The 27732-nt window shown below is 38.6% G+C and overlaps 1 protein-coding gene across 20 annotated transcripts in view; it reads left to right on the plus strand.

The window, feature by feature from the left end:
• The window catches only part of SKAP1 (src kinase associated phosphoprotein 1), a 302157-nt gene that overhangs the window by 54095 nt on the left and 220330 nt on the right, over window positions 1-27732 (plus strand). For 19 of the 20 annotated variants that reach the window (XR_002518069.2, XR_002518067.2, XR_001896335.3 and 16 more), the window contains exon 3: window positions 13832-13857. The exons of the other annotated variant lie outside the window; for it this stretch is intronic. Coding sequence is in view for 13 of the 19 variants with exons in the window: in XM_021928962.2 (XP_021784654.1) it covers window positions 13832-13857 (26 nt within the window). In the remaining 6 variants the exon portion in view is untranslated. The remainder of the gene's footprint in view (window positions 1-13831; window positions 13858-27732) is intronic. 20 annotated transcript variants of the gene reach the window in all.

Raw genomic sequence — 27732 nt, forward strand, 5'->3', positions numbered from 1 at the left:
CCTACTCAGTATCCTACCCTGTCCCTTACTCAGCATAACTGCTTTGGGGTGCTGAGCTGGCCCTTTGCCACTTTCTCTTCTGGGCCTGGCCCCTCTGCCTGACCTCCCTCTGCATCTTGGGCCTGGCCTCTCTGTGACCCTCCCCTCCCTTGCCAGGCTTCTCTCTGATCCCGAATCTTCCTTCAGCAACTTTTTTTTGTTTGTTTTTGTTTGTTTTGAGACAGAGTCTTGCTCTGTCTCCCAGCTGGAGTCCAGTAGTGCGATCTCGGCTCACTGCAAGCTCTGCCTCTCGGGATCACGCCATTCTCCTGCCTCAGCCTCCTGAGTCGCTGGGACTACAGGCAGCCACCACCACACCCAGCTAATTTTTTTGTATTTTTAGTAGAGACGGGGTTTCACTGTGTTAGCCAGTATGGTCTCGATCTCCTGACTTTGTGATCTGCCCGCCTCAGCCTCCCAAAGTGCTGGGATTACAGGCATGAGCCAACATGCCCGGCCTCAGCAACTCTTATCTGCAGGCAGTAAGACGCATTCTGGCATTAGTCAGACATGGGTTCTTGTGGTCCCAGTTTTTACCATTTGCATGTTCTGGGCCAATTATATTACTTCTACACAATTTGATTATTTCGGCCAAACTGGCCCACAGTTGGATTTTCTGTGCTCTTAGACCCTCACAAAGTGTCTGGCAAACAGTGGAAATTTATTCATCTCTACTATTGAGAGAACAAATGCAGTATTCATAACTTGAGATACAGAGACTGTGTTGGCATGTTAATGCTGAGATATCCACCTAGCCTAGATGAACTCTAATAACTAATCCAGCTTAAAAAATTTTTACATAACATTTGCCTTCAGGTGAATAATATGTCCATGTTCATAAAAAGGAAAATATCAAAGGCAAGATAGCTGAGTTTTTCCGAGGAAGTTTTAAATGTTTTTGTAGAAACCATCTCGTTTTTAAATGAATATCAAATTTTAGAACTTGACTCTGATTCTGTACAAGATAAACTGTGGTGGCCCCACAGTGTGGACTTTTAAACTGCTATGGTGCAATCAGATAACCTCTCCATGCTTCATTGTTCTCATCTGTAAAGTGAAGGCTAGATTAAATGATTTTAAGTGTCCTTCGAACTATAAAATTCAGTGAGTATATGGACCACAGTCACTCAGCTATCAGTTATTCAGATATCATATCAGCTATCAGATAATGGTGTCTCAGTGGTCGAAGAGTAGCTGTTAACCTGAAGCAAGCAAAAAAATAAAACAAAATTAGGTTTTTAAGCGTCAACAGTGACAAAAATGACAGAGCAAGGGCCAAAAAGACAACAGTTTAGAATACAGTAATCAGCTGGAGTTCTTTGTACATAACCAGTACCTTGCTTTCTCCAAGATACAAGTTTGGAACCAAAAGGCGTCTCTGACTTTCCTCTTGATTCTGTGCTCCCAGCCAGTCTCTAAGTCTGTTATCTAATCTCTTGTCTCTTCTCTTGCTCTCAAGTAGCTTCCTAATCTATCTCCCCACTTTTCTCCCTCCCATCCATGCTACACATCTCTGCTGGATTCAATGTGGACATCATTCTTTATCCTTAAAGACAAGCAAACAAACAAACCTTTCAATGACTCCTTTTTATTTACAGGAAAAAAAAAAACCCTCTAACTCTGACCTGTTATTTAGTGTTTTTATTTTGCCATAATGTATTTGGCTGGCATTTCTCCTTTATTAGTTCATCGAATTATAGTTCATTGCCTATTACATGCAGGAAGTATGGGGATTATGTAGACATACTAGTGAGATTTGCTGGTGAAAAAACAGTCCTCACGCTAGAAAGTAGGGGAAGGAATATTAGAATGTGGGTTTCCAGTGTTGCAATCAGAAAGCTAATCACTCACTGATCAAAAAGAGTTCTTAGGTTTCTTAATGTTTGAATCCAGAGTGGGTGTTTCATTGACCATAGCAATGATTCCATGTAGCAAAAGTGTTATAGGAGACTCTAGTGGTAAATAGTACTTTAATTTCTTTTCAAAATTTAATTTCTTTTTTGCTGTCCAGGAATGGACTTTAAAAATTGTGATGGGGGAGCAGGTGATGAGTTATACTGTCAATCTCAGATAATGTTTATTTAATAAAAGTTTGATTGTGACCATTGTATTTAGTAAGTAGGTAAACATTGTATTATCTACCTAGATGTGCTTGTACATATAGACTCAAGACCACTGAAATATTACATCCCCTAAAAGAACCCAGGACCTTCTTGCGGTATGTTCTTCTATTACATAATTGAGTTATATGCCTATTGTGTGTTGTTACAATAGTATTTATTTGCCATATTAGATTGTCATCTCATTATATACAAAGAGCTCATATTTTGGACTAGATTATAAGCTCCTTGTAGGTAGGCATTAGGTCTTGTACTTTTGGTGAGATTAAGGAACTGGGACTGGAAGGATCACCAGCTGTCCCACCAAGGATCTTCTTTTTGCTGCCCAATTGTTTCTAAGGCTGGTACCTGGACCCCTGGGTCCCAGGTCTTGGATGCCTCCACTGGGGACTTCCACCAGATGGTGCTCTTTTCCCATTTCTCTTGTGGGGTGTCACTGGCCATGTTACTCTTTGCCACTTGTCCATACCTTCTGCAAGGTAGTAGATGGGACACTTCTAGAAGATAATTTGAAAACAATATGAATCTTTCCAAGTGAGAAAAGAAATTATAGGAAACATTTAGTGTACAGACTCTTAGCATTGCTTAGTAAAGCCATTTCCTTGGGCATAAATAAACTTCTACCATGTGGCTCACTATTCAAGGTCAGTTGCAAGGGGTTTTCCTAGCCTTAACAACTTGCATGGAATCCATGCTCAACTAGGTGTCCATCTGAATCCTAAGATTCCATTTTCAATGCCAGGATAACTCTTCAGTGTTAGCCTTTGCAGTCTGTTTGGAGACAGCCATTATCAGAGAACAGAGATGTTCAAGAGAGAGATAGAAGTCTTTGGACACTGAGTATTGCAGACAGCCTATGCATTCAGAAGGCATTGCTATTTTAGTACAAAAAGGAAGTTCAAGCTGAGTGCAGTGGCTCACACCTGTAATCTCAGCACTTTGGGAGGCAAAGGCAGGCAGATTGCTTGAGTCCAGGAGTTCAAGACCAGTCTGGACAACATGGTGAAACCCTGTCTCTACAAAAAATACAAAAATTAGCCAGGCATGGTGGAGCATGCCTGTAGTCCCAGATGCTCAAGAGGCCAAGGTGGAACGACGGCTTGACCCTGGGAGGCAGAGGTTGCAGTGAGCTGAGATTGTGCTACTATGCTCCAGTGTGGGCAGCAGAGCAAGACCCTGTCTCAAAAACAGCAAAAAAGAAGTTCAAATTTGGATGTCCTTAAGTCATTAAGAAGAGATTTGATTTTGTTCAGCAGGGGTTTACCAAGGCAGAGAGTATACGATGTATTTTAAATTTCCATAAGTCACAGGTAAAATAATACTTTTAATACTTCAGTTGCAAAAAAAAAAAAATTCATCTAGATGTTCTAGATTTATGACATCACAGATGTTGGCCTTTCTGGATAGCTAGTTTTATAATGTCATTACAACTCTATTCATCTAATTCAGTGGGTCGTATCATTTTTGGTGGGTGCGGGGCGGAGGTGAGTTATTGACACTAATGAAGTCTATGGACTCTTCTCCAAGAGAAAAGAAAACAAGTATTACATTTCACCCACAATTTTAGGGAGTTTAGGAAATCCCCTGAAGCCCAAACTATGGACTCCAGGTTAAAGACCTCTGTCTAACCACTCCCTAATACTCATATTAGAGTTGATTCACGCCTATAGGCTATCTAACAAAGCAATTGTATCTTCTCTTAAGTACTAGATTTATTTTTTAGTATAGCCAATAGGAAAGCAGTTAATATGGAATTTAAGAGCTTGGACTCTGGAACCAAGTAGACCTGTGATATGGTTTGGCTCTGTGTCCCCATCCAAATCTCATCTTGAATTATAACCCCCACATGTCGAGGGAGGGACCTGGTGGGAGGTGATTGGATCATGGGAGCAGATTTCCCCCTTGCTGCTCTCATAATAGTGAGTGAGTTCTCACAAGCTCTGGTTGTTTGATTAAGTGTCTAACGCTTCCACATTCTCTCACACTCTCTCCTTCCACCTTGTGAAGAAGGTGCTTGCTTCCCTGCCACCTTCCACCATGGTTGTAAGTTTCCTGAAGCCTCCGCAGCCATGTGGAACTGTGAGTCAATTAAACCTCTTTTATTTATAAGTTACCCGGTCTCAGGTAGTATCTTTATAGCAGTGTGAAAATGGACTAATACAACCTGGATACAAATCTTGGTTCTGCCGCTTAGTAGTTATGTGATCTTGGCCAAGTTGTTTGACCTTCCTGAGTTTGAGTTTCCTCATCTGTAACATGGGGTAATAATAGTAGTCCTGGGCTGGGCATAGTGGCTCATGCCGTAATCCCAGTGCTTTGGGAGGTCAAAGCAGGAGGATCACTTGAGGCCAGAAGTTTGAGACCAGCCTGGGCAACATAGTGAGAATTTGTATCTACTAAAATAAAAAATAAGAGAAATTAGCCAGGTGTGGTGGTGCACACCTATAGTCCCAGCTACTTGGGAGGCTGAGGCAGGAAGATTGCTTGAGCCCGGGAGTTCAAGTTTATAATAAGCTATGACTGCAGCACTGCATTCCAGCCTGGATGACAGAATGCAACTTTGTCTTAAAAATAAAAAAAAAGTCCTGACTTCCTAGGGTTGTTATGAATATTAAATAAAATAATACATGTGCCAGGCGTGGTGGCTCATCCCTGTAATCCTAGCACTTTGGGAAGCCAAGGCGGGCAGATCACCTGAGGTCAGGAGTTCGAGACCAGCCTGACCAACAGAGAGAAACCCCTCTCTACTAAAAATACAAAATTAGCTAGGCATGGTGGCGCATGCCTATAATCCCAGCTACTCAGGAGGCTGAGGCAGGAGAATCCCTTGAACCTGGGAGGCGGGGTTGCGGTGAGCCAAGACTGTACCATTACACTCTAGCCTGGGTAACAAGAGCAAAACTCTGTCTCAAAAATAAATAAATAAATAAATAAATAAAATAATACATTTAAAACATATACCTAGCACAGGGCTGGATGTGGTGGCTCAAGCAAGTAATCCAGCACTTTGGGGAGGCTGAAGTGGGTAAATCACTTGAGGCCAGGTGTTCAAGACCAACCTTGCCAACGTGGGAAAACCCCATCTCTACTAAAAAGAAAAAAATTAACTGGGTGTGGTGGCACACGCTTGTAATCCCAGCTACTCAGGAGGCTGAGGCACGAGAATCGCGTGAACCCAGGAGACAGAGGTTGCAGTGAGCTGAGATTGTGCCACTGCACTCCAGCCTGGGTGACAGAGTGAGATTCTGTCTCAAAAATATATATACGATGTATATGTATATGTATATGTGTATATCTAGCACAATGCCTAACATATAAATGCTAATAAATGTTAATCATTTTATTATAGTTGGGAAATAGAATTATTTTTCCTTTCTTTTTTTTTTTTTTTTTAGACAGGGTCTTGCTGTTTCACCCAGGCTGGAGTTGCGGTGCTGCAATCATGGCTCACTGCTGCCTCAACCTCACGGGCTCAAGGGATTCTCCCATTTCAGCCTCCCAAGTAGCTGGGACTACAGGCATGCCCCACCACGCCTGGCTTTTTTTTTTTTTTTTTTTTTAGAGACAGGGTTTTGCCATGTTACCCATGGCTGGTCTCAAGATCCTGGGTCCAAGCAACCTACCTGCCTTGGCCTCCCATAGTGCTGGGATTACAGGCATGAGCCACCTCACCTGACCAGTATTTCTAATAATATGAGAACAGCTACAGTTGTTTGACCTGTTTCATCAGGATCTATCTAATTAGCTGACTGAGGGGGATAAAGCTCTGAGTACTTTGATCTCAGTAACCATGTTCATTGGTTAGCTCCATGGCCAAGAATCTGATATTCTCTCCCTTGCAATCTGTTGATTTAGATTCAGTAGCCCTATTTTCAGCAGAAACCTGATAATGTTTTCTGTGAATTGTTTGTTTATTTATTTATTTATCATTATTTTTTTTTATTTTTATTTTTTTGAGACGGAGTCTCACTGTGTCTCCCAGGCTAGAGTGCAGTGGCGCGATCTCGGCTCACTGCAAGCTCCGCCCCCCGGGTTCACGCCATTCTCCCGCCTCAGCCTCCCAAGTAGCTGGGACTAAAGGCGCCCGCTACCGCGCCCGGCTAGTTTTTTTGTATTTTTAGTAGAGACGGGGTTTCACCATGTTAGCCAGGATAGTCTCGATCTCCTGACCTTGTGATCCACCCGCCTCGGCCTCCCAAAGTGCTGGGATTACAGGCTTGAGCCACCGCGCCCGGCCTTATTTTTTACTATTTCAACTTTTATTTTAGACTTGGGGTACATGTGCAGGTTTGTTTCAGGGTATATAGTGTGATGCTGAAGCTTGGGATACAAATGATCCCATCACTCAAATAGTGAGCATAGTACCCAATAGTTTTTCAACTCCTACCCCTCTTTCTGTTTCCCCACCTCTTTTAGTCCCTAGTGTCTATTGCTCATACCTTTATGTTCATAAGTACCTAATGTTTAGCTCCCACTTTTAAGTGAGAGCATGCAATATTTGGTTTTCTGTTTCTGCATTAATTTGCTTAGGATAGTGGCCTCCAGCTGCATCCATGTTGCTGAAAAGGACATGATTTCATTCTTTATTATGGCTGCATCATAGTCCATGGTGTATATATACTACATTTAAAAAAATCTATTCCACTGTTGATAGACACATAGATTGATTCCATGTCTTTGCTATTGTGAATAGTGCTGTGATGAACCTACAAGTGCATATGTCTTTTTGGTAGAAGGATTTATTTTCTTTTGGATATATACCCAGTAATGGGATTGCTAGGTTGAATGGTAGTTCTGTTTTAAGTTCTTTGACAAATCTCCAAACTGCTTTCCACAGCAGCTAAACTAATTTACATTCCCACCAACAGTGTATAAGTGTTCCTTTTTTCTCCACAGCCTCACCAGCACCTGTTGTTTCTTGACTTTTTAATAATAACCATTCTGGCTAGGTGTGGTGGCTCACACTTGTAATCCCAGCACTTTGGGTGGCTGAGGCGAGCTTGAGCTCAGGAGTTTGAGACCAGCCTGGGCAACATTGAGAAACCTTGTCTCTACAAAAAATACAATAATTAGCCAGGTGTGGTGACATGTGCTGCTCCCAGCTACTGGGAGGCTGAGGTGGGGAGGATCGCCTGAGCCCAGGAGGTTGAGGCTGCAGTAAGCCATGATCACACCACAGCACTCCAGCATAGACGACAGGGTGAGACCCTGTTTCAAAAAAATATAATAATAATGATAGCCATTCTGATTGGTGTGAGATGGTTTTGATTTGCATTTCTCTGATGATTAGTAATGTTGAGCATTTAAAAATATTCGTTGGCCACTTGTGTGTCTTCTCTTGAGAAGTGTCTGTTCATGTCTTTTGCAAACTTTTTGATGGCGTTGTTTTTTGCTTGTCCGATTAAGTTCTTTATAGACTCTGTGAATTTGGGGTGGCAACCTAGAACTGTGTGTTCGCAGCATGAAAGATACTGAAATATATTTGTAGATGAACCATATCTATTATAGTCATCATTTCAACCATAGTACCTGGGCAAAGGGCTTGTCATAGAAAACATCCAATAAATATTGAATTGGTTGTCTGAGTCACTGAATTCTTTTAGAATAGTAAAATATCTTTAGAGAAAGACTCAGTTAATTTTGATGATTGTTTTAATTGTTAGATTATGTTTTCAAGACTTTCCTCCTTAGTTTATTAGAGGTCCTGTTCTGAAACTGGTTGTTGGTGATAGAAACTTGTCCATTCCACTTAAAAGCTGTGTAATGATGAGTAAGTTATTTAATCCTTGATGCCTCAGTTTTCTCATTTAGAAAATGGGCATAATAATAGGGTTAGAGTGTGGAGGAAATGGGTTAATGTAAGAAAAGTGCTTAGAGCAACATCCAACAAAATGTTCAATAAATCTTAGCATTGTTATTAGCGCTACTATTATTACTACTACAGTGACTGCTGCTTATCAAGATTCCCTCAATACTGTGGGTTCAATTTATTTGTACCTTTCCCCAAACTAAAATTCATTTTTTATTTTTTACTTTTTTTTTTTTCCGAGACATGGTCTCACTCTGTTGCCTAGGCTGGAGTGCAGTGGTGCAATCATGGGTCACTGTAGCCTCAACCTCCCAGGCTCATGCAATCCTCCCATCTCAGCCTCCTCAGCAACTGGGACTACAGGTGCACACCACCACACCCAGCTAATCTTTGTACTTTTTGTAGAGACAGGGTTTTGCCATGTTGTCTAGGCTGGACTCAAACTCCTGGGCTCAAGCAATATACCCACCTTGACCTCTCAGAGTGCTTGGATTATAGGTGTGAGCCACTGCATCTGACCTAAAGTTCAGTTAAAACATCCTTATTTTATTTATTTATGTTTATTTATTTATTTTGAGACAGAGTCTCTCTCTTGCCAAGGCCGGAGTGCATGGCTTAATCTCGGTTCACTGCAACCTCTGCCTCCTGAGTTCAAGTGATCCTTCTGCCTCAGACTCCTAAGTAGTTGAGATTACAGGCATGCGCCACCACGCCCAGCTAATTTTTTTGTGTTTTTAGTAGAGACAGGATTTCACCATGTTGGTCAGGCTAATATGGAACTTCTGACCTCCCAAAGTACTGGGATTACAGGCACAAGTCACTGTGCCCAGCCAAAACATCTTTAATTTGAAAACATAAATAGCATACTCTACAATGTAATGCTAAAATTTTAAGACTCTGTTCTGTTGCATAGAGAAAATATTGTGAAATTTTATTCTTCCATTTTCACTATTGGAGGCACAAATGAAGATGGGTTTATTTTTACTGAATGTGAAAATGATCATCATCAATATAGTTGCAACATTCTCTCTCTGCTCATTCTGTACTCATCATTTTTCAGTTCCAGATGTCATTTGCATGGTCCTGATGACATTGAGTATGGATATTGCAGAGGAGTGATAGCTTCCCTTTCCTATTGAAGCTGAAGCTTCAAAGAGAAGATTAAAGAAGTGTTTGTTATCTATCTGCACAGGCCTGATATGAAATTCTCAGAGGCTTTTAGGATAAACACAACTCTGTATGTGTGCATTTATGTACTTTTTCTTCTGTATACTTCTATTGTGGTCTTTGTATTTTGGTTTAAAATTTCTAATTTCAGACTTGTTGGATTCTCTGGCTAAAGGAGAATTGTTTTCAGAAAAACAGTATGAATTGGAAGATGTTGGCAGGATATTACTAAATCCCTCCTAAAGAGTATAGAATTCTCTATTGTGGAATTATATTTCTAGAGAACATGAAGAAGGCCACCCATGGAATATCTTTAACAAGACAAGACCAAGATCTTAAAGGTGTCCAGCAGAGACTAATCTGTGGTGCCCTCCAGTGAGGGATGCAGTTGCTCACCTTTTGGGATTTCCTTTTAGAAGTGTTCTTTGTGAGCTTTGGAATAGAGGTGTGGCTTTTTAAAAAAACAAACTCCCTGAAGGGTTAATCCATAAATAATATTTAGAGAAAGAATAGAGGGAGAAAAGTTAGGATAGCAAGATACCTTCTGAAAAAGAAGGGAACTAACATTCCACTTCATACTGTTCCACATCAAGTTCTACATATAATTTTTATTGTCAGAATTTTCTTTTTTCTTCTTCTTCTTTTTTTTTTTTTTGACAGGATCTCGTTCTATTACCCAAGCTGGAGTCCAGTGGCATGATCACAGCCAACTACAACCTCAACCTCCCAGGTTCAAGCGATCCTCCCACCTCAGCCTCCCCAGTAGCTAGGACTAGCATGTGCCACCACGCCCAGCTAATTTTTGTACCTTTTGTAGAGATGGGATTTCTCCATGTTTCCCAAGCTCATCTTGAACTCCTGGGCTCGAGCAATCCTCCTGTCTTGGCCTCCCAAAGTGCTGGGATTACAGGTGTGAGCCACCACACCCAACCTCAGATTTTTTTAAATTGACAAATGCAGTGGAATATATTTAAAATGCACAGTATGATTATATACACACACACACACACACACACACACACACACACACACAGGGTGAAATGATTACCTTAGTCATATTAATTAATACATTCATCACCTTACATGGCTTACATGGTTACCTTTTTTTTTTGGTGAAAGTACTTAAAATCTATTCTCTTACCAAATTTCAAGTATGTAACACAGTATTATTAACTATAGTCACCATGCTGTACATTAGATCCTTAGAACTTATTCATCTTATGATCGAAAGTTTGACAGAAATATTTAATTACAGTATTACCAGGAATAAAGCAGGTTCTGCTATTTAACATCAACTAGATGAACCTACTACTTTATTTGATACTGTTGAGTTCTTAAGATATAACTACTATTGGCAGAAGCAATACTCTTAGTATATATGACTTATAAGATCATATTTCTTCTCGACTAACAAGAGAAACCAGGAAGCCAGGGCACTGTAAAGTAGGTAGAGAAAAGGACTGAAAATGTGTATTAGTTGGAGTGGGCATCATGGGACAGGGAGGCAGAGAAGAGGCTGAGATCATCAATAACATACTTTGCCTATTTAACAATTTACCTAGAGCACCTTTTAACTGCCACTGTATGACTAGAGTTTTTTCTGGGTCAATAAATGAGAACAACATTGGTTAGCACAGTTCCTGCTGTTGCCATCATCAATATTTTGGAAAGAAGAGAGAGAGTGTGTGTACATACACATGTGCACATATATGTATGCACATACTCGAACCCTAATTTCTATTTATATTAAATTAGAAGTTGGGTAATGATAGGAATTGGGGGTTAGGGAAGTGCCTCAAGAGAAGATGGAAAATAGCAAGAGCAGATAGAAAATTGCTCAGCCATTTGATGATTTGCTTGATTAGCTATGTTTTACAGAAAGGAGTTTTATGGAAAACTCTTCATGGTGGCCAGGTACGGTGGAAAGCTGCACTGTCTGTTAGGTGGAGACTGACCCATCATACTATTATTCACAATGTATTTAAGTTTCATCCAGTTTCAGCTTACATATGCCCCTGCATTGATATGGATGCTCCTTCTTCCCAGCTTTTGAAGCTTTCCACTTCCCATCCCATCCTCTGCCCCTTCCTCTCCCCTTTGCTACTGCAGATGTCAAAGCTGTCCTGGAATTTCCTCACCCTCTAACCTAAGTATCTTACATTTTTCTTCACCTGATTGCCAGCGCAGAACTGTTCTGGAAAAGGAAAGGAACAAGGAAGGACAAACTGTCAGGTTTCTTCTCCACTTTCTTATGTCTGATAATGTTCCCCAAATTCAACTGTGAATTATGGCAACATACTTACTCTCCACTGACCTCTTCTGTCTTCATTTTCTGAAAATTTATCACACAGTAAAGAAATAACCAATATACTCACTGGGCTGATACTCTGCCCTGAAGAAGCCAAGCCTAATTTTAGTAATGTATGTACTAGAAGACACACCATTATCACCTATCTCCTTTTCTGCATCTTTTTTTGTGGTTTGTGGACCTTTTAAACTGCAAATTCCAACCTGCCTTATTTTTTTTGTTGTTCTCTTTTGTTTTGTTTTTGGCTTTTAGCAGGGTGAAGCCATGATTTTTAGTTTCTGCCTCTAGTGATAAGTGGAAAAGAGGGATGAGGAAGGGGCTTTACTGACCCATCAGAAACAGAAACTAAGAAACCATGACTGTATTCTCTCTCTTGGGCACCACTGCAAAATAATTCTATAAAAAACTGTGGACTCCCTCCCTAGGTTAAAAAAAAAAAAAAAAAAAAAAGCTCCGACACACATATACACTCCTGAGGGATCAAAATGAGGATAGAAAAGCATCCCTTATATTTGGTGGCATGAAGGTTATTGTGTCTGTAGCAACAGTTAATGTGCAATGGCTCTGAGCCTGACTGGAGGATGTTGAGTAAGTGGGCAGTGAGGGACTAAAATGAGCCAAGTGTAGACAGTGCTTTTGAAAATGTCACTGTGACATGAAGGGAAACAGGACAGCAGGTGGAGGGATGTGAAGGGGTGAGGGAGGATTTGCTTTATTTTTATATGAGCATAAACGCTGATGGAAAGGGCCAAACTGGAGGAAGAGGTTGAATACAGACAAGAGAAAAATCAATAAAGAATAACGTAAAGTTCCTGTGAAGGTAGGAGGAAATGGGATCCAAAATACAGTAGACTTTCTTGGGTAATCATCATATATAACATTGTTTTTGTGGGGAAAGAAATGCAATTTAGTTTCCAAATAAGAGACTTACAAATGATCCTTTCCACCATTGCTATTTTGTTAGTTTAAGACTTCAAGAGTTGCTGGATGCAGTGGCTCATTCCTGTAATCCCAACACTTTGGGATGCCAAAGTGGGAGGATTGCTTAAGCCCCAGCCTGGGCAACAAAGTGAGACCCCATTGCTACCAAAAAAAAAAAAAAAGACAAAAAACAGTAATTGCTTTTCACTTCTCATTGCAACGTCATTGAGAACTAGTAGTAATGTGTGTAAGCATCTAGATGTGGTGGCACGTGCCTGTGGCCCCAGCTACATGGGAGGCTGAGGCAGGAGGATCTCTTGAGCCCAGCATGTCAAGGCTGCAGTGAGTGATGTTCATGCCATTGCATTCCAGCTTGGGTGATAGAGCAAGACCCAGTCTCAGGAAAAAAAAAAAAAAAAGACTTCAAGGGTTGTCAGTTTTGCCAATTATTTCCTAAAATAATAGAGGAGATAGGATGGTACAATGAACTACAAGAGCCCCATTCTTGGCTCAGACACTAAAATGTTAGACAACCTTAAGTCAATTGCACTAAAATGTTAGACAACCTTAAGTTAATTGTTCATGTTTCACTTGTTGTTTGTTTTATTTTGTTTTTTGAGACGGAGTCTCGCTCTGTCACCTAGGCTGGAGTGCAATGGTGCGATCTTGGCTCGCTGCAACCTCCGTCTCCTGGGTTCAAGGGATTCTCCTGCCTCAGCCTCCTGAGTAGCTGCGATTACAGGCGCCTGCCACCACGCCCAGCTAATTTGTGTATTTTTAGTAGAGATAGAGTTTCACCATGTTGGTCAGGCTGGTCTCGAACTCCTGACCTCGTGATCTGCCTGCTTTGGCCTCCCAAAGTGCCACCGCATCAGCCACTGCACCCGGCCCATGTTTCACTTGTAAAATTAAGAATTTAGGCTTAAAAGGCAAAGTCCAGGAGTTCGAGGCTGCAGTGAGCTATGATTGTGTCACTGTACTCCAGCCTGGGTAACAGAGAAAAAAAATTAGGCTTACGAGGCATTTGAGGATGTGTTGGTGTTGGTGGTGGGGTTTGACTGTTGTAACAACTGGGAGTGCCTCTGGTATTTGTTAGCTAGGACCAGTGATGGTAATGGTCCTGTAATACACGGGCCAGATTGTCACAGCAAAGAACCATCCTGCTGAAAGCCTCTAGAGCTCTTGATGAGAAACCCCAGGCTGCCGCTAGGTTCCCTTTTAGGATCTTTCCAGCTCTAAAGTCAAAATTATCTGAGGAATTTCAGTGAATTAAATGCATCTTTTAAGCCATTGAGACTCTTTCAAATGTCAGGGACAACCTTTTGTTTTCCTCAAAATTAGTAGTGACTTTGGCTGGTTATAGACTTTAGCAAGCTTCCTGGACCAGGTGCTATACTATGGTAGGCCAACCAAATTTGAGAAATACAAGTTTGACTTACTCCCTTATTTTTTCCCCTTGTATTTCAGGTACTATTGGGATTTTCAGCCCCAAGGTAAGTCCTCTTTGACCACGTATGGTTTTATGCTAAAAATGTGTAAATGGGATTGTTTATTTCTGTCTCTTCTCTACAGACTTCTCCACAGAGTGGCATTAGCCATTTCCAAGGAAAGTTAGTGGAGTGTTTAATTAACCTTCACCCTGCTGCGCCCCCCTGCCCTGCTTTTTAGCAACAAAAGGCTCTATGCTTCTTCCTTCTGAGCGGATTGTTGCTAGATTATTTTATAAAACCAAGGCTATAATATGCTTTAATTCCTTGAGCTTTGTTAGGTGCCAACAGGATCCAGTAGCATTCAAATAAAATAGTAGCCGAGTCCATAATAAAAACCTTGGGAGGGTTCCAACTCAGCTAATCCTTCATTTGCTCCAGAAATAAATTCCAGTATGTTACCTCCTCGATCACAGTGCCCTTCCACACAACCTGCCTGTCTGGCAGCAGAGAAATGTCAGAAATGGAGCAGTGTTGAAATTCCCACTAGAACAGTGTTATCACATTTTAATATGAGCCTCGCTGCAGCCTCAGTGCTTCTAATTGCTTTCAAACCATTGTTTTCCTGCTTTTGCTTGATGAACCCAGCATCTGGCATGATTCTAAAAAGTACTACAGACAGCTGTGTGCAAAATTAAAAAAAAAAAAGGCCAGGATGAAAACACATTTTTAAAAGGTTCAGAATTGAAATATTTTTTTCTGAATTCAAACAGTTTGAGGGGATATCTTTTAAAGTATTTGCCTTCCTTCCTTGGTTGAGAATGTTGGAAATGTCAACCTGAATATTATCTTAATTTATTGTAAATGGAAGGGCTTTATTTTCTCAGATAATCAGAGTTTTAGATTAAACTTACAAATTGCTTTATGAACTATTTTGCTCTATAACTTTCTTAACCAATTGTAAACTTTTTAAGTACTTTTTATTCTCTTAATGTTGTCACTGTATCCAACCTCAGTGAATAGTAATACCTTAAATAAATTAAAATTGTGAGTGGTTATAATAGTTTTATTAAAATTTTTATTTTTCTGGCTCATACTTTTAGTGTATTTCAAGTTTTTATAAAGCTTTCTTTTAAAGCCATCTTTAAGAAATAAAAATCATATATTTTCAAAGCTTCTTGACTCTTGTAAGTTAAAGTGGGAGCACTTACACTATTTTACATAATGTGATGTGCTGTTACTATATATCTCACTGTCCTAAAGCATTGATAGCTGAAAACATAGATTGAGCAGTGGATAATTTTATGTAATAATGTAGTGGTTTGCTTTGCAAAATGTGAATTGCACTATTCAGGGGATGGCCCTATAGTTCAGGGTTTAACAGATGTTAACCAAAATCCACAGGGGGAAGAATATGATTGTGAACTGGCAGAAATGAATGAAACTGTGAGGGTAGAATTAATTACCTAAAGGAGAAATAAAGAATTAGTGTCAGAGATGTGGTATAGGAATAGGTTGAGAAGAGAAAATAATTTTGGAGCTTAACACAAGAGACTATATGGGACTAAAAAAGACAAAGGGAACATCTTACCAGATTCTTGACATGGTGGCATTGCAGTCATCTTTCAACATAAAGCAGCTTCTACCCATCCTTTCTCTCTTGGAGAGAGGACAGAGGTAGAGCAGCCAAGGAGACAAGTGAAAATTTATTTAGAACAGAAAACTGTATTTACTTCTTGACAGCAATTAAATGTATGTGGCAAAATCTTAGTGCATTTGGAAGTAAATGTAAGGAAAGATGATATAGAAAAACTCATGCCCTAGCCCCTAGTCTCATGCCTTCTCACATATTTTCAGGGGTGGGGGGCATTAGTGAGAGGTAAAAGTATCTTTTACCTTGCCCTTTTGATCAGACCTTAGCTGATTACGTGCTTCAGAAGCTGGTGGGATGGGTAGGAGCAGTAACTGGTCTAGATAAGGTACAACAGGACAATTTAAGATTATGAAAAGATTAGAAATATGTAAGAAAGAGAACAACTAGCAGAAGAATCTTTAAAGCCCTTGAAAACTGGGTGGTGTTGGGATGGGAGTGAGAAAGAACAGAAATGATGGCCCCAAACTTTCTGAGCATTTTTGTCTGTGACAGGACCCTCTGTACAAGAAGATGATGGGATGAATTTTATTAACTCTGCATTTGCCTAAATACGCACTTGAGTTCTTCAAGATATTTGAACTAAACCAGGTCTGATGCCTGGAAGGAAAATAGTCTTTCATTATAAAAGATCCATTATTTGTATATCCTTTTAGTAGCACATATTTTAAAAATAGTAGCCTTGGCCGGGTGAGGTGTCTTATGCTTGTAATCCTAGTACTTTGGGAGGCTGAGGCAGGCAGGTGGATCACCTGAGATCAGGAGTTCGAGACCAGCCTGACCAACATGTACTAAATACAAAAAATTAGCTGAGAGTGGTGGTGCATGCCTGTAGTCCCAGCTACTTGGAAGGCTAAGGCAGGAGAATTACTTGAACCTGGGAGGTGGAGGTTTCAGTGAGCCGAGACTGTGCCATTGCACTCAAGCCTTGGCAACATGAGCGAAACTCATGTCTCAAAAAAAAAAAAAAAAAAAAGCAGCCTTATCAAGATATAATTCACATGCCATAAAATTTACCCTTTTAAAGGGTACAAGTTAGTGGTATAGATATAGTATAGTATAGTGCAGTACAAGTTGTGCAACCATCACCACTATCTAATTTCAGAACGTTTCATCACCCCAATAAGAAACCCTGTATGGATTCTAGAGCCCATTATCTCCAGAGGTAGAGAGCCCATACTCTTCGTGACTGTTTTTCACTGTCTCATTGCAAGGTTGTTGAGGGTTAGTAGTAATGTGTGTAAGCATCTAGCTTAGTACCTGGACATGGTTAAAAAAAAAAAAAAAAAGCCAGTAGTTTCTATTTATCATAATGGTACATTAATGGTAATTCTTTCTCTCACATTTCCACCTAGGTTTTCTTATTGGTCCACTGTCAACTTCCTGAGTGATATTTATTTTAAAAAGGAAACAGGGAAAATAAAACATGATCCAAAGAATATATTACTTTAATGTAGAGGGAATATAAATGGAAGGGCACTTTTAATAAGCTTAAATATAATTGGAGAACATGAAAAAGGCTTTTTGTTTTTACTTGACAATAAGACATAATATTGCTTTGATAATTCATGTCCTGCTTACTCAAAAAAATTTTCTATTTAATTTTTTACTTAAAGTTACGAAGAAAAGCCAGTGGAGTTTTTGCCATGGAATTTTTATAATTTCAGTAATCTATATCTAAAAGGTGATATTGATAAGGCAATATTAATTTTGCCCTTAGATTTGATGACACTATTACTTAAAGTTACTGAGCAAACTGATTTCCTTCATTTTGCTTCAGTTTCCTCTTTTATAAAATGAGTTAGTGACAATTTTTAATCAAAAATTTGATTATAAGGTATAATGTTTATAATTCAAAATTTATTGCTACAAAAAAAACTTCATGAATATTAGATTGGATTTCCCACCATAGGCCCAGAATCTAAAACAAATGACATAATATTTAAATAAAAATCTAGGGAAGACCATGGGAATATTATATATAATAATATCTCTTTTTTTTTCTGTCCAGTGATCACTCACATTACATTTGTAGTAGTGGTAAACATGGGTCAGTGGAATCTCTTGCCAACTTAAAGATTCTTTGAGTATCTCTATAAGTGGTATAAAGGGTTTCTGAGAAAATTATTCAGTATATTTCAATACGAAAAAATTCTACTTTGTGAAGCTTAAAAATCTCGTTTTGAAATGGCAAGCCTATATTAATGCCAAAGTAAATCAATGCCTAATAATATAGCCTGGCAGGCCAGGTACGGTGGCTCATGCCTGTAGTCCCAGCACTTTGGCAGGCTGAGGGCAGGTATATCACTTGAGCCTAGGAGTTTGAGATCAATCTGGGCAACATGGTGAGACCCTGTATCTACAAAAAAACAAAATTAGCTGGGCGTGGTGGCACAGGCCTGTGGTCCTAGCCGCTTGGGAGGCTGAGGTGGGAGGATCACTTGAGCCTGGCAGGTTGAGACTGCAGTAAGCCGAGATCGTGCCACTGCACTTCAGCCTAGGAGACAGAGGGAGATCTTGTCTCAAAACACACAAACAAAGAAATAAACAAATAAAAATATAGCCTGGCAAAAACAAATAGTGCTAAGTGAGTAAGGAAATTATAAAGCCATAACTGTAAATTGAGGGATTTAAGACATTTACCAACGAATGTATAAACTTTATGTGCATTCTGAGTCAAGCAAACTATTTTTAAAAATGACATCTATGAGAGAATTAGAAATATGAACACTGACTGGTTATTTTACATTATTAGGAAACTACTGATTTTTTTTAGGTGTGGCAGTGGTATTACGGTTAATTTTTTAAAAAAGAGTTCTTTATTTTAGAGGTTAAAAAGAGTTCTTTATTTTAGAGGTTAATTTTTTAAAAAAGAGTTCTTGATTTTAGAGAGAGGTGTGCTATGATATTTAAAGATATAATGTCTGAGAAATAATATGGGAGAGGAGAAAGAAACAGGGTAAGTATAGATGAGACAAGATCGACCATAAATTGACACTTGTTGAAGTTGGATGATGTATATATGGGAGTTTGTTACACTGTTTTGTCTACTTCAATACATGGGTAAACTTCTCCATAATGCAAAGGTAAAAGAAAAAAGTTGAGATTGATTAAAAATGTAACATTATTCTTTTATCTCTGTCATGAGACCTAGTATATTAATGCATACATTGCTTTCTGCATCTGGATATAAAGTACATAGAATAGTGAACTGATTTTTTAAATTGCTGTTCAGGTTAATGTTTTATGATAAAAAGAGCCTAAGCTTTGAAATCAGACCTGAATTAGAATCCCAGCTCCTCTGCTTAGAAACTTTGTTAGCTACTGCAAATTACATAACTTCTTGAAGCTTCAGTTTCCTTATGTATAAAATCTCACTAATAATATCTACTTCACAGTTGTTATGAGATGTAATGAGTTTTAATGAGATTATGACTCATGAGGAGTGCTTGCCACATGGTAGGCACTTACTAAAGTGGTAACAAGTATTATTATGTCCCAAAGTAGGGCGAGGCAAGTACATACATGTATGAAACTTTGATAATAAAAATTTCACTTATCTTTTCATAAAATTAATTCATTCATTATAGCTGAACCCTGGTGTAGGGCCATGAAACTTACCATGTATAGATTTGTAAGGTTTGTATTTATAGAGAGCATTTTTATTGGTGGTAGCCACTTCAGAGGCTAGATTTACAAGCTTTTTGCTATATAGTGTTTGAGACATGTTGAATGGAAGCACAAATGTTGCTTAACTTCTTGTCCCTTGTGGTCACATACTTGGAGCATGTAGTTATGACAACTACAAGAAGCAAAACATTAAAGCAGCAAAGAAACACCATCTTTACACTTTAAAAAAAAGAGGAAGGAAATTTCCTTTGAAGTTGAAGAGAAGTGTTTTTGAATTAATGGAGTGTACAGTGATTTTACTAAGTTTTATTTATGAAAATACTCTTTGCATTCATGCCAAAAGGTTTCAGCACAGTCATAAGTAGGATTTATACAAAGAAACACAGCCCAAATTTATGACGTGTTTGCAAATGTAAGAAAAAGTCTAAATTTACAATATTTATAATTTATTGTTAAGTATCTTTCCACCACTATTCCTGGAATGCTGATATTTTATAAACACAAGCATTGGTTTTGAACCTAGACTATCTCAACCCATACTACTTTTTTAAAAAAGAAATCTTCCAGCATGTTTTCCATGTCTCTTGGGGATTTAATAGGGGGGAAATGAACCCAGGCTGAATACTCTTGCCTTTGGCTTTGGCCCAACCTTCTAACATCAGCAGTCTTGACAGCTGCTTTTGTGGCTTGACTTCCTTCGGGCATTTTCTGCCCTTTTCTTATTTGCTATGTTTTATACAAATTAATCTGTAGAAAGTGGATACACACACAAACTGTTTTTGAAGTTAATTACTAATTTTGATAGCTTTTCGAATATTTTACTTCCTATACATCTACTGGTAGGGTGTTCTTTAGTGGAATAATGCATTTTTAAAAAGGGCAGAATAATGCATTTTAAAATTAATGCAGTAGTTGTTTTGCAATGACTGTCAAAGATTTTTTATAACAAAAAGACTCACTTTTTTCCTTTTTAAAGTTAACATTTTGTAAGATTTTTATGTCCTTTCCAAAAGTCCTTCCTATTCTGTAGTAGATGATATTAAGATTAAAAAAGAACTAAATTTTATGCAGGTAAAAGAAATCACTGGAATCAGGTAATGCTGCCTTCTGTATTCCCTACACAATGTATTGTGCACAAGGATGTTCATTATAGCATTGTTTGGAATAGCAAAGACTACAGACAGCCTAAATGTCCAGGAATAGGGGACTAGTTAAATAAATGTATATCCATTTAATGGAATACTATATAGAGTTAAAATAAAATGATACATATATATGTAATATGTAATATGGAAGGTTCTCCAAGGAGTATTGTTAGATGAAAAGGGTAATTTGAGCAAACCAGTGTGTATAGTTTGTTTCTGTGTGTGTGTGTGTGTGGCACAACCACACGTGTTTTTATTTGTATATAGAATATTTTTGGAAGGATACATATGAATCTGTTAACAGTAGTAACCATTAACAGAGGTAACCGCTTTTGAGGGGGGATATTGGTACGAATGAAAGAGAGAATCTTCTTTGGTACTATTTGAATTTTCACCATGTGCATGTATTATTTTTTAATGGTAAAAATTGGTTAAAGTAAAAAATGAGATAAATCTATATTGCTGATATGGAGCAATTGCCAAGATAAACGGTTAGGAAGAAAAGCCGGATACACAACAGAACAAATGTTACATTTGTTTAAAAAGAGGAAAAAAATACATATGCCACACACACAGAGACTCTTGTTATATTAGGTACAAAAATTAATAGAACACCCAAGAAATCTCACAATGGTTGCCTCTGGAGAGAAGGATCAAGAGAAGAGAGGATAGATGAATTTTCATTATATGCCTTCTTGTAACATTTGAAGGTTTTGCTCTGGGCATACTTAACTTTTTTTATTTAATAAAGAAGCTTTCCAAAACAGACCAAAAAAACAGCATGGTAGTAATCTATTTTTCAGTAGAATCATGATTAACAGTTTCTTATCCATTCAAGTTTTTGTCTATTTATTTTATTTGTTTATTTATTTTAGTTTTTGAGACAGAATCTCACTCTGTCACCTAGGCTGGAGTGCGGTGGCTTGATCTCGACTCACTCACTGCAGCTTCCATCTCCCGGGATCAAGTGATCCTCTCACTTTGGCCTCCCCAGTAGCTGGGACTACAGGCATGAGCCACCATGCCCAGCTAATTTTTGTATTTTTTTGTACAGACAGGGTCTCACCATGTTACCAGGCTGGTATCAAACTTTTGGGCTCAAGAGATTTGCCTGCCTCAGTCTCCCAAAGTGCTGGAATTACAGGCATGAGCCACTGCTTCTGGCCTATTTATTTTGAAATGTTAATTAATGGGCAAGGCCCTGATGGTGGTCAAATAGCAGCATTCTCTGTTGTTTAATGTTTGAGAACGTTGGTATATATAGGTGTGTTGAATTTACTCATCATTTAAAAGTGAATTTTTTTTATTTTTTATTTTTATTTTTATTTATTTATTTTAGACAGAGTCTCACTCTGTCACCCAGGCTGGAGTGCAGTGGCATGATCTCAGTTCACTGCAACCCCCATCTCCCAGGTTCAACCAATTCTTGTGCCTCAACCACCCAAGTAGTTGAGATTACAGGGACGTGCCACCATGCCTTACTAATTTTTGTATTTTTAGTAGAGATGGGGTTTTGCCATGTTGGCCAGGCTGGTCTCTTATTCCTGGCCTCAAGTGAAAAAGTGAATTTAAAAATAAGTTATATGGCCAGGCATGGTGGGTCACATCTGTAATCTCAGCACTTTGGGAAGCCAAGGGAGGCTGACTGCTTGAGCCTGGGAGTTCCAGACCAGCCTGGGCAATATAGAGAGACCCCATCTTTACAGAAGATCCAAAATTAGCCAAACATGGTGGTGTGCACCTGTGGTCCCAGCTACTTTGGAGGTTGGGGTGGGAGGATCAGTTGAACCTGAGAGGTCAAGGCTGCAGGGAGCCACAATTACACCACTGCACTCTGGCCTGGGTGACAGAGTGAGACCCTGTCTCAAAACAAAAACAAAACAAAAATAATAATAATTTTAAATTAGTATTGTATAATACTCACGGTGACTGATAATGAATACCTTTTCTTACCCAATCTTAGTTTTTTTAGAAGTTCACAGAACTTCAGATTTTCGTCTTCACGTAGATGTCAGGGGAAATCAAGTCACTGAAAATTAATGACTGCTTTAAGTTTATTTGATTAGCCCAGGGGACTCTGGTTGAAGAAAAAAACAACTTATAAATGGTTTATCTTAGAAGGTATTATTCCTGGACCAACACAGAAAATCAGGTGAGAAGTATAGTTTCTGAACATAGAATTTTTACATAAGAATTAGTGTTCATCAGGACTTGTGCCTCTAACAAATTTTCATGTTCTAAACACAAAAATATTGAGAGAAAAGTGTAGTTCATTTGAATACAAGCTTTTTTGGTTTTTCTGCTTAAAACTTTTTTGTAAGTAAGTAGGTTAAGCATTCAGACTTGAAACCCAATGAATTTGCTTGATATTTTGAGGCTAAATAATGTAATAGGTGGACCCAATTCTATTAGAAAGCATTTATTTTTCATTTGGCTTCTCATCAACACATGCTTCTCTCAGAAACTTGTTTATGAAGATGGCTAAGTATCACTAGCACAGGAAAGGGACTGCTAAGTTATAGGCAAGGGGATTTATGTGACATGTAAAATAAAGATTGCAATTTCTGCTGACTCTTGTGAGGCAAATAGTGGGAGAACCAATCTTGTGAACCCTATCGATCCTTGTCAGCTGATGTGAATTTAAGACACATTTGCCATCCTGGAAAAGTTCTTGATCATGATTAATCTCTAAAAGGTATTTTCCTAAACTTAAAAAGTGATACCACTTACCCTTAAGATTTACGCACGTTACTCGTGTTAGTGATACCTCTACTCGTGTTAGTGATACCTCAATTAAAAAAGTAATTTTTTAAAATAAAGAGATACTTTTTCATGTGAAACTTTTTTCCCAATGAACCAAATATTGAACTGAATTCTTGACAGTGAAAGGTTTTGGCTGTTGATAGTGGTGTTACACACATGTTGTCGAATACATGAACGAGAATCCCTGTTTGGAATGGGATGTGGCATGGGGAGGTTGAATCTTGTCACCATTTGCCAGTACAGCTTTAGTGATATTGATGGTTTATGTTATCGCAAAGAAAACTTACCCTTTCTTCAGTATGTTAAAAGCTGGCTCACATGTTTAGGCCTGCTAATCTTACCCATAATCCATTCTTTACTATGTATTATTTTATTTTTACTCCTTGGACTTTTGAAAAACACTTCTTACATCTACCTGTAGCCTGTAGAACATGTAGTCTCATTCTTCTTCTTTTTTTTTTTTTTGAAACAGAGTCTTGCTCTATCACCCAGGCTGGAGTGCAGTGGTGCGATCTCAGCCTCCTGGGTTTTAGGCAATTCTCTCTGCCTCAGCGTCCTGAGTAGCTGGGATTACAGGCACTCGCCACCACGCCCAGCCAATTTTTGTATTTTTAGTAGAAATGTGGTTTTGCCATGTTGGCCAGGCTAGTCTTGAACTCCTGACCTCAGGTGATCCACCCACCTTGGCCTCCCAAAGTGCTGCAGTTATAGGCGTGAGTCACTGCACCCAGCCATCTCATTCTTCTTTAATGGAAGATATTAGAATCCAACTAGCCTTATAGTTCCTCTCAAGAAGTTTCTTAAGTAGTGTTGGCTTATCAGTTGGGGCATAATGGACCCTAAAATGCATCAGGATTGTAAACGAGTGCTAAGGTCTACTACAACTTGTTTGGGAGAAAGGAAGGGTGGACAAGAGAGCAAGATGAACCAATAGTAATAAAATTGCTACATTTATGTGACATTATATATTTTTCAGAGGATTTTTCTGCTCTGAGACTTAAAGCGTGTTGGTGCCAGAAAGGAAACACATTCTTTAACCAAACCAGGTCAATGCTATATTTAAGTATCCAACAGAATCAAACAGAAGGTGCTGGAAAAAATTCAGTGTATTAATTTCACTAAGCCTAAGGTGGCTGTTCTAAATTTTGCAAGCATGAAATTCATACCAGAAAGTGATATTTTGAAAGAATTACTACATTACTTGATAACAAATTTCAACTATGAATTGGACCACTTCTTTCTTGACCAAATCATTGAACACATTTGGTTTTGTCTGTCAGTTCTACTCTCCATACCTAATGTGACTACTGCTATTATCACTAATAATCATAATTTATAAATTTACTTTACTGAAGTTAAAATACTAATTGATGGCATATACCATAAAGTTAACTCACTGGCTGTCATTCAGTATGCTTTACCTTTGAGTAATGATCATGATTTATTAAACATGCAGATTTTCAGGCTACATAGTTCAGTGGATTAGAACAAGAGCTTAGTAATCAGACAAGTTGGGCTAAAAGCCTGGCCCTGCCACTTATAAGTCATTTATATGACTTTGGGTAAGTTATTTCATCTTTGTGTCTCAATTTCTTTATCTTCATCTTTGAGTTAATAATACATCTCAGGATTGTTTTGAGGATTAAATGAGATAGTCCAAAAGAGCCTTGACCCAGAGCTTGTACCCAGTAGGAGTTTAGCTAGCTATTATATAATTATTTTTATTATAGTTAACTTTCTCCTATGTGTCAAAAGATACTGAAAATTCAGTTGGATAGCTTTGTAATAAGAATTAAGGACTGAGAATACAGAAAACAAACAAACCAAACAAAACAGAACTATGAGCCAATAATTCCAGATTATGATTGCCTGGTCACCATATGATAAATGCATTCATTTAACAATATATTTATCCAGGCCGGGCGCGGTGGCTCAAGCCTGTAATCCCAGCACTTTGGGAGGCCGAGACGGGCGGATCACGAGGTCAGGAGATCGAGACCATCCTGGCTAACACGGTGAAACCCCGTCTCTACTAAAAAATACAAAAAACTAGCCGGGCGAGATGGCGAGCGCCTGTAGTCCCAGCTACTCGGGAGGCTGAGGCAGGAGGATGGCGTAAACCCGGGAGGCAGAGCTTGCAGTGAGCTGAGATCCGGCCACTGCACTCCAGCCTGGGCGACAGAGCGAGACTCCGTCTCAAAAAAACAAAAACAAAAACAAAAACAAAAAACAATATATTTATCCATATACTACCAAATATCAAGTTTATATATTATGAATTATGTCAAAATCTCATTACTGTTGAAAATATTCCCACTCATCAGGTTCCATTTTAGTACCAGTTGAACAATACCAGTGGTAGATGAAATGTGTTAGTGTGAAGCTGGAATGATTGCTGACAGGCTGTAATTTGCTTTATAAAGTGTGGGTTGTCATATATACAATTATCTGGTTTATATTTGTTGCTGCCAGCCCTCCAGTTTGTTAACATCCAGGAGTTATGCCTTTATGTGAAACCTAAGAAGGGTTAAAAATCTCAACATTTTCTTAGAGGGTGGGAGAGGAGAAGAAAGGTTCACACAGTGGCTACTTTTTTCTCTCTCTTGTTTCTTTTTCTTTTCTTTTTTCTTTTTTTGACTAGGATGATGCTACACACTACAGCTCACCCTACTGGTCAAAATTAAAAACTGCATTACAAAGGACCATTTTCTTGAGGGAAAAAAGAAAAAAAAAGAACTTTTCAATTAGCTCCCACTGACATTTTCCTGTCTAATCCACCACTGACAGATGTACTTCATTCTGAGAATATCATTAAGCTATGCTGCCCTTTCAGTTGTTGGATTCACAGGTGTTGTTATAGTGATTATACTAAGAGTGTCTAATCAATTTGGCTCCATTTGTGATTATCTAGACTGTGCCACTCTCCTCAAATGTTATCTCTAAAGGTTCTTAAGAAGGCTGTTATTCTTAGCATGATTACATAATTAGCAAACAGTATCCTAAGCTAAAACCTGTAGTCTTAGGCTCAATTTACTTCTTGTACATTCAAGATCCAGTTGGAGCAACTTTTTGAAAGAATGATAAATGGAAACTTTCTTTACCTGACCTGTCATTTGTTCTGTAGACTTAATGACATTCAGTACCATTACACTCACTGCCAGGGCCTTGGGGGGAAAAAGGAATATTTATACACTGAGTTATAGATAGATGTAGTAAGGGGGAAAAAAGAGAGAGAGAGAGAGAGAGATACGCAGAAAGTCTGACTGTATAGAACAGAGAGGAATTTGAGACCTTCACTATACATGGATTAATCACAAGAACTAACCACGCAGATCCAAATGGATATTTAGAAATTGGTGAAGCCTCTAGGATGTTCTCTGGAAAATGTAGTACATTTTCTAATGCATGAATATGTGCAAAATGGTATGTAATTTATAATGGAGGTGCTGACAGAATTTTAGTTTTGGTGCAGCAAATGTGCTCTATAATATATTTACATGTGAGTAACATTTCATGTATGGTCACATCTGTACCCAACATATTTATTTAGTTGGTATTAGATTCAATAACTTAGTTGAATGGTTATAATAAGGAACAATAAGTTGCAGTTTTGCTAATCTTACTATAGTTCAGCTTTGGGAGCTGCATTACTATTAAATTGGCCCATGAAAATCTGGCAGTATTAATGCTATCAAGCATGAAAACTAACTGGACTTGGATCAGGGAGCCTCATTTATAGCATTTTAGTGAGAATTTATTAGTTTAAGGAGGGAGCTGTATTTCTTACAGGATCTTAAATATTAAATAGAATAGGAAGTCATGTGTTCCCTTCCAACAACAACAATAATTTTAAATTTTTCAATTTTAAATTAATCTCAATTTCCTTATATAATCCAGAGATACTTGGTGAAGTAATAGCAAACCCTAGTGTTTTTTGTTGTTGTCATTCTTTTTTTTGAGATGGAGTTTCGCTCTTGTTGCCCAGGCTGGAGTGCAATGGCACAATTTCGGCTCACCGCAACCTCTGCCTCCCGGGTTCAAGCGATTCTCCTGCCTCAGCCTCCCGAGTAGCTGGGATTACAGGCATGTGCCACCACTCCCAGCTAATTTTTTGTATTTTTAGTAGAGACAGGGTTTTCCATGTTGGTCAGGCTGGTCTCAAACCCTGAACTCAGGTGATCTGCCTGCCTCGGCCTCCCAAAGTGCTAGGATTACAGGCATGAGCCACGACGCCCGGCTGCAAACCCTAGTTTTTAACCGCGCCATATAAACAGTTGGTTGCAAATATGAGTAGAGTTTTTATAATATAGCTCACAATTAATTTGAAGAGAAATAAAAGATGATGACGTAGACTAACATAAAAAATCGAGCCTTTACATACTGAATAAGCAAACTTATATGTTTTCTCTGTTATTTGTTATTTTCTCACTTTTTTTTAATGCTTAAATCATTTTCTGTCTTTTTTCATTTCTTTCTCATTTATCTGGTAAAATTGTCATTATGGCCTGTTTTTGTCTCAAAATAGTACCTGCAAATTCAGGACTAAACGGATTTGCTGTGAACTAAAATAGTTACAAGGGGAACATCATCATGGTTCATTTTTCTCCCTGTTTTATTTGGAATTGAATTAGTAAATGAAAGTTTTAGCAGTTTAATTCACTTCTCCATAAAGTTTATGGAGCAGCAACAGCTGGTTGAATCTGTGGCAGAAAAAGCCAACTTCTAGTGGCCAAGCCTATTGTTTCAGAATTA

Source organism: Papio anubis, chromosome 17 (genome assembly GCF_008728515.1).
Source record: "Papio anubis isolate 15944 chromosome 17, Panubis1.0, whole genome shotgun sequence".
NCBI classification, from domain to species: Eukaryota; Metazoa; Chordata; class Mammalia; order Primates; family Cercopithecidae; genus Papio; species Papio anubis.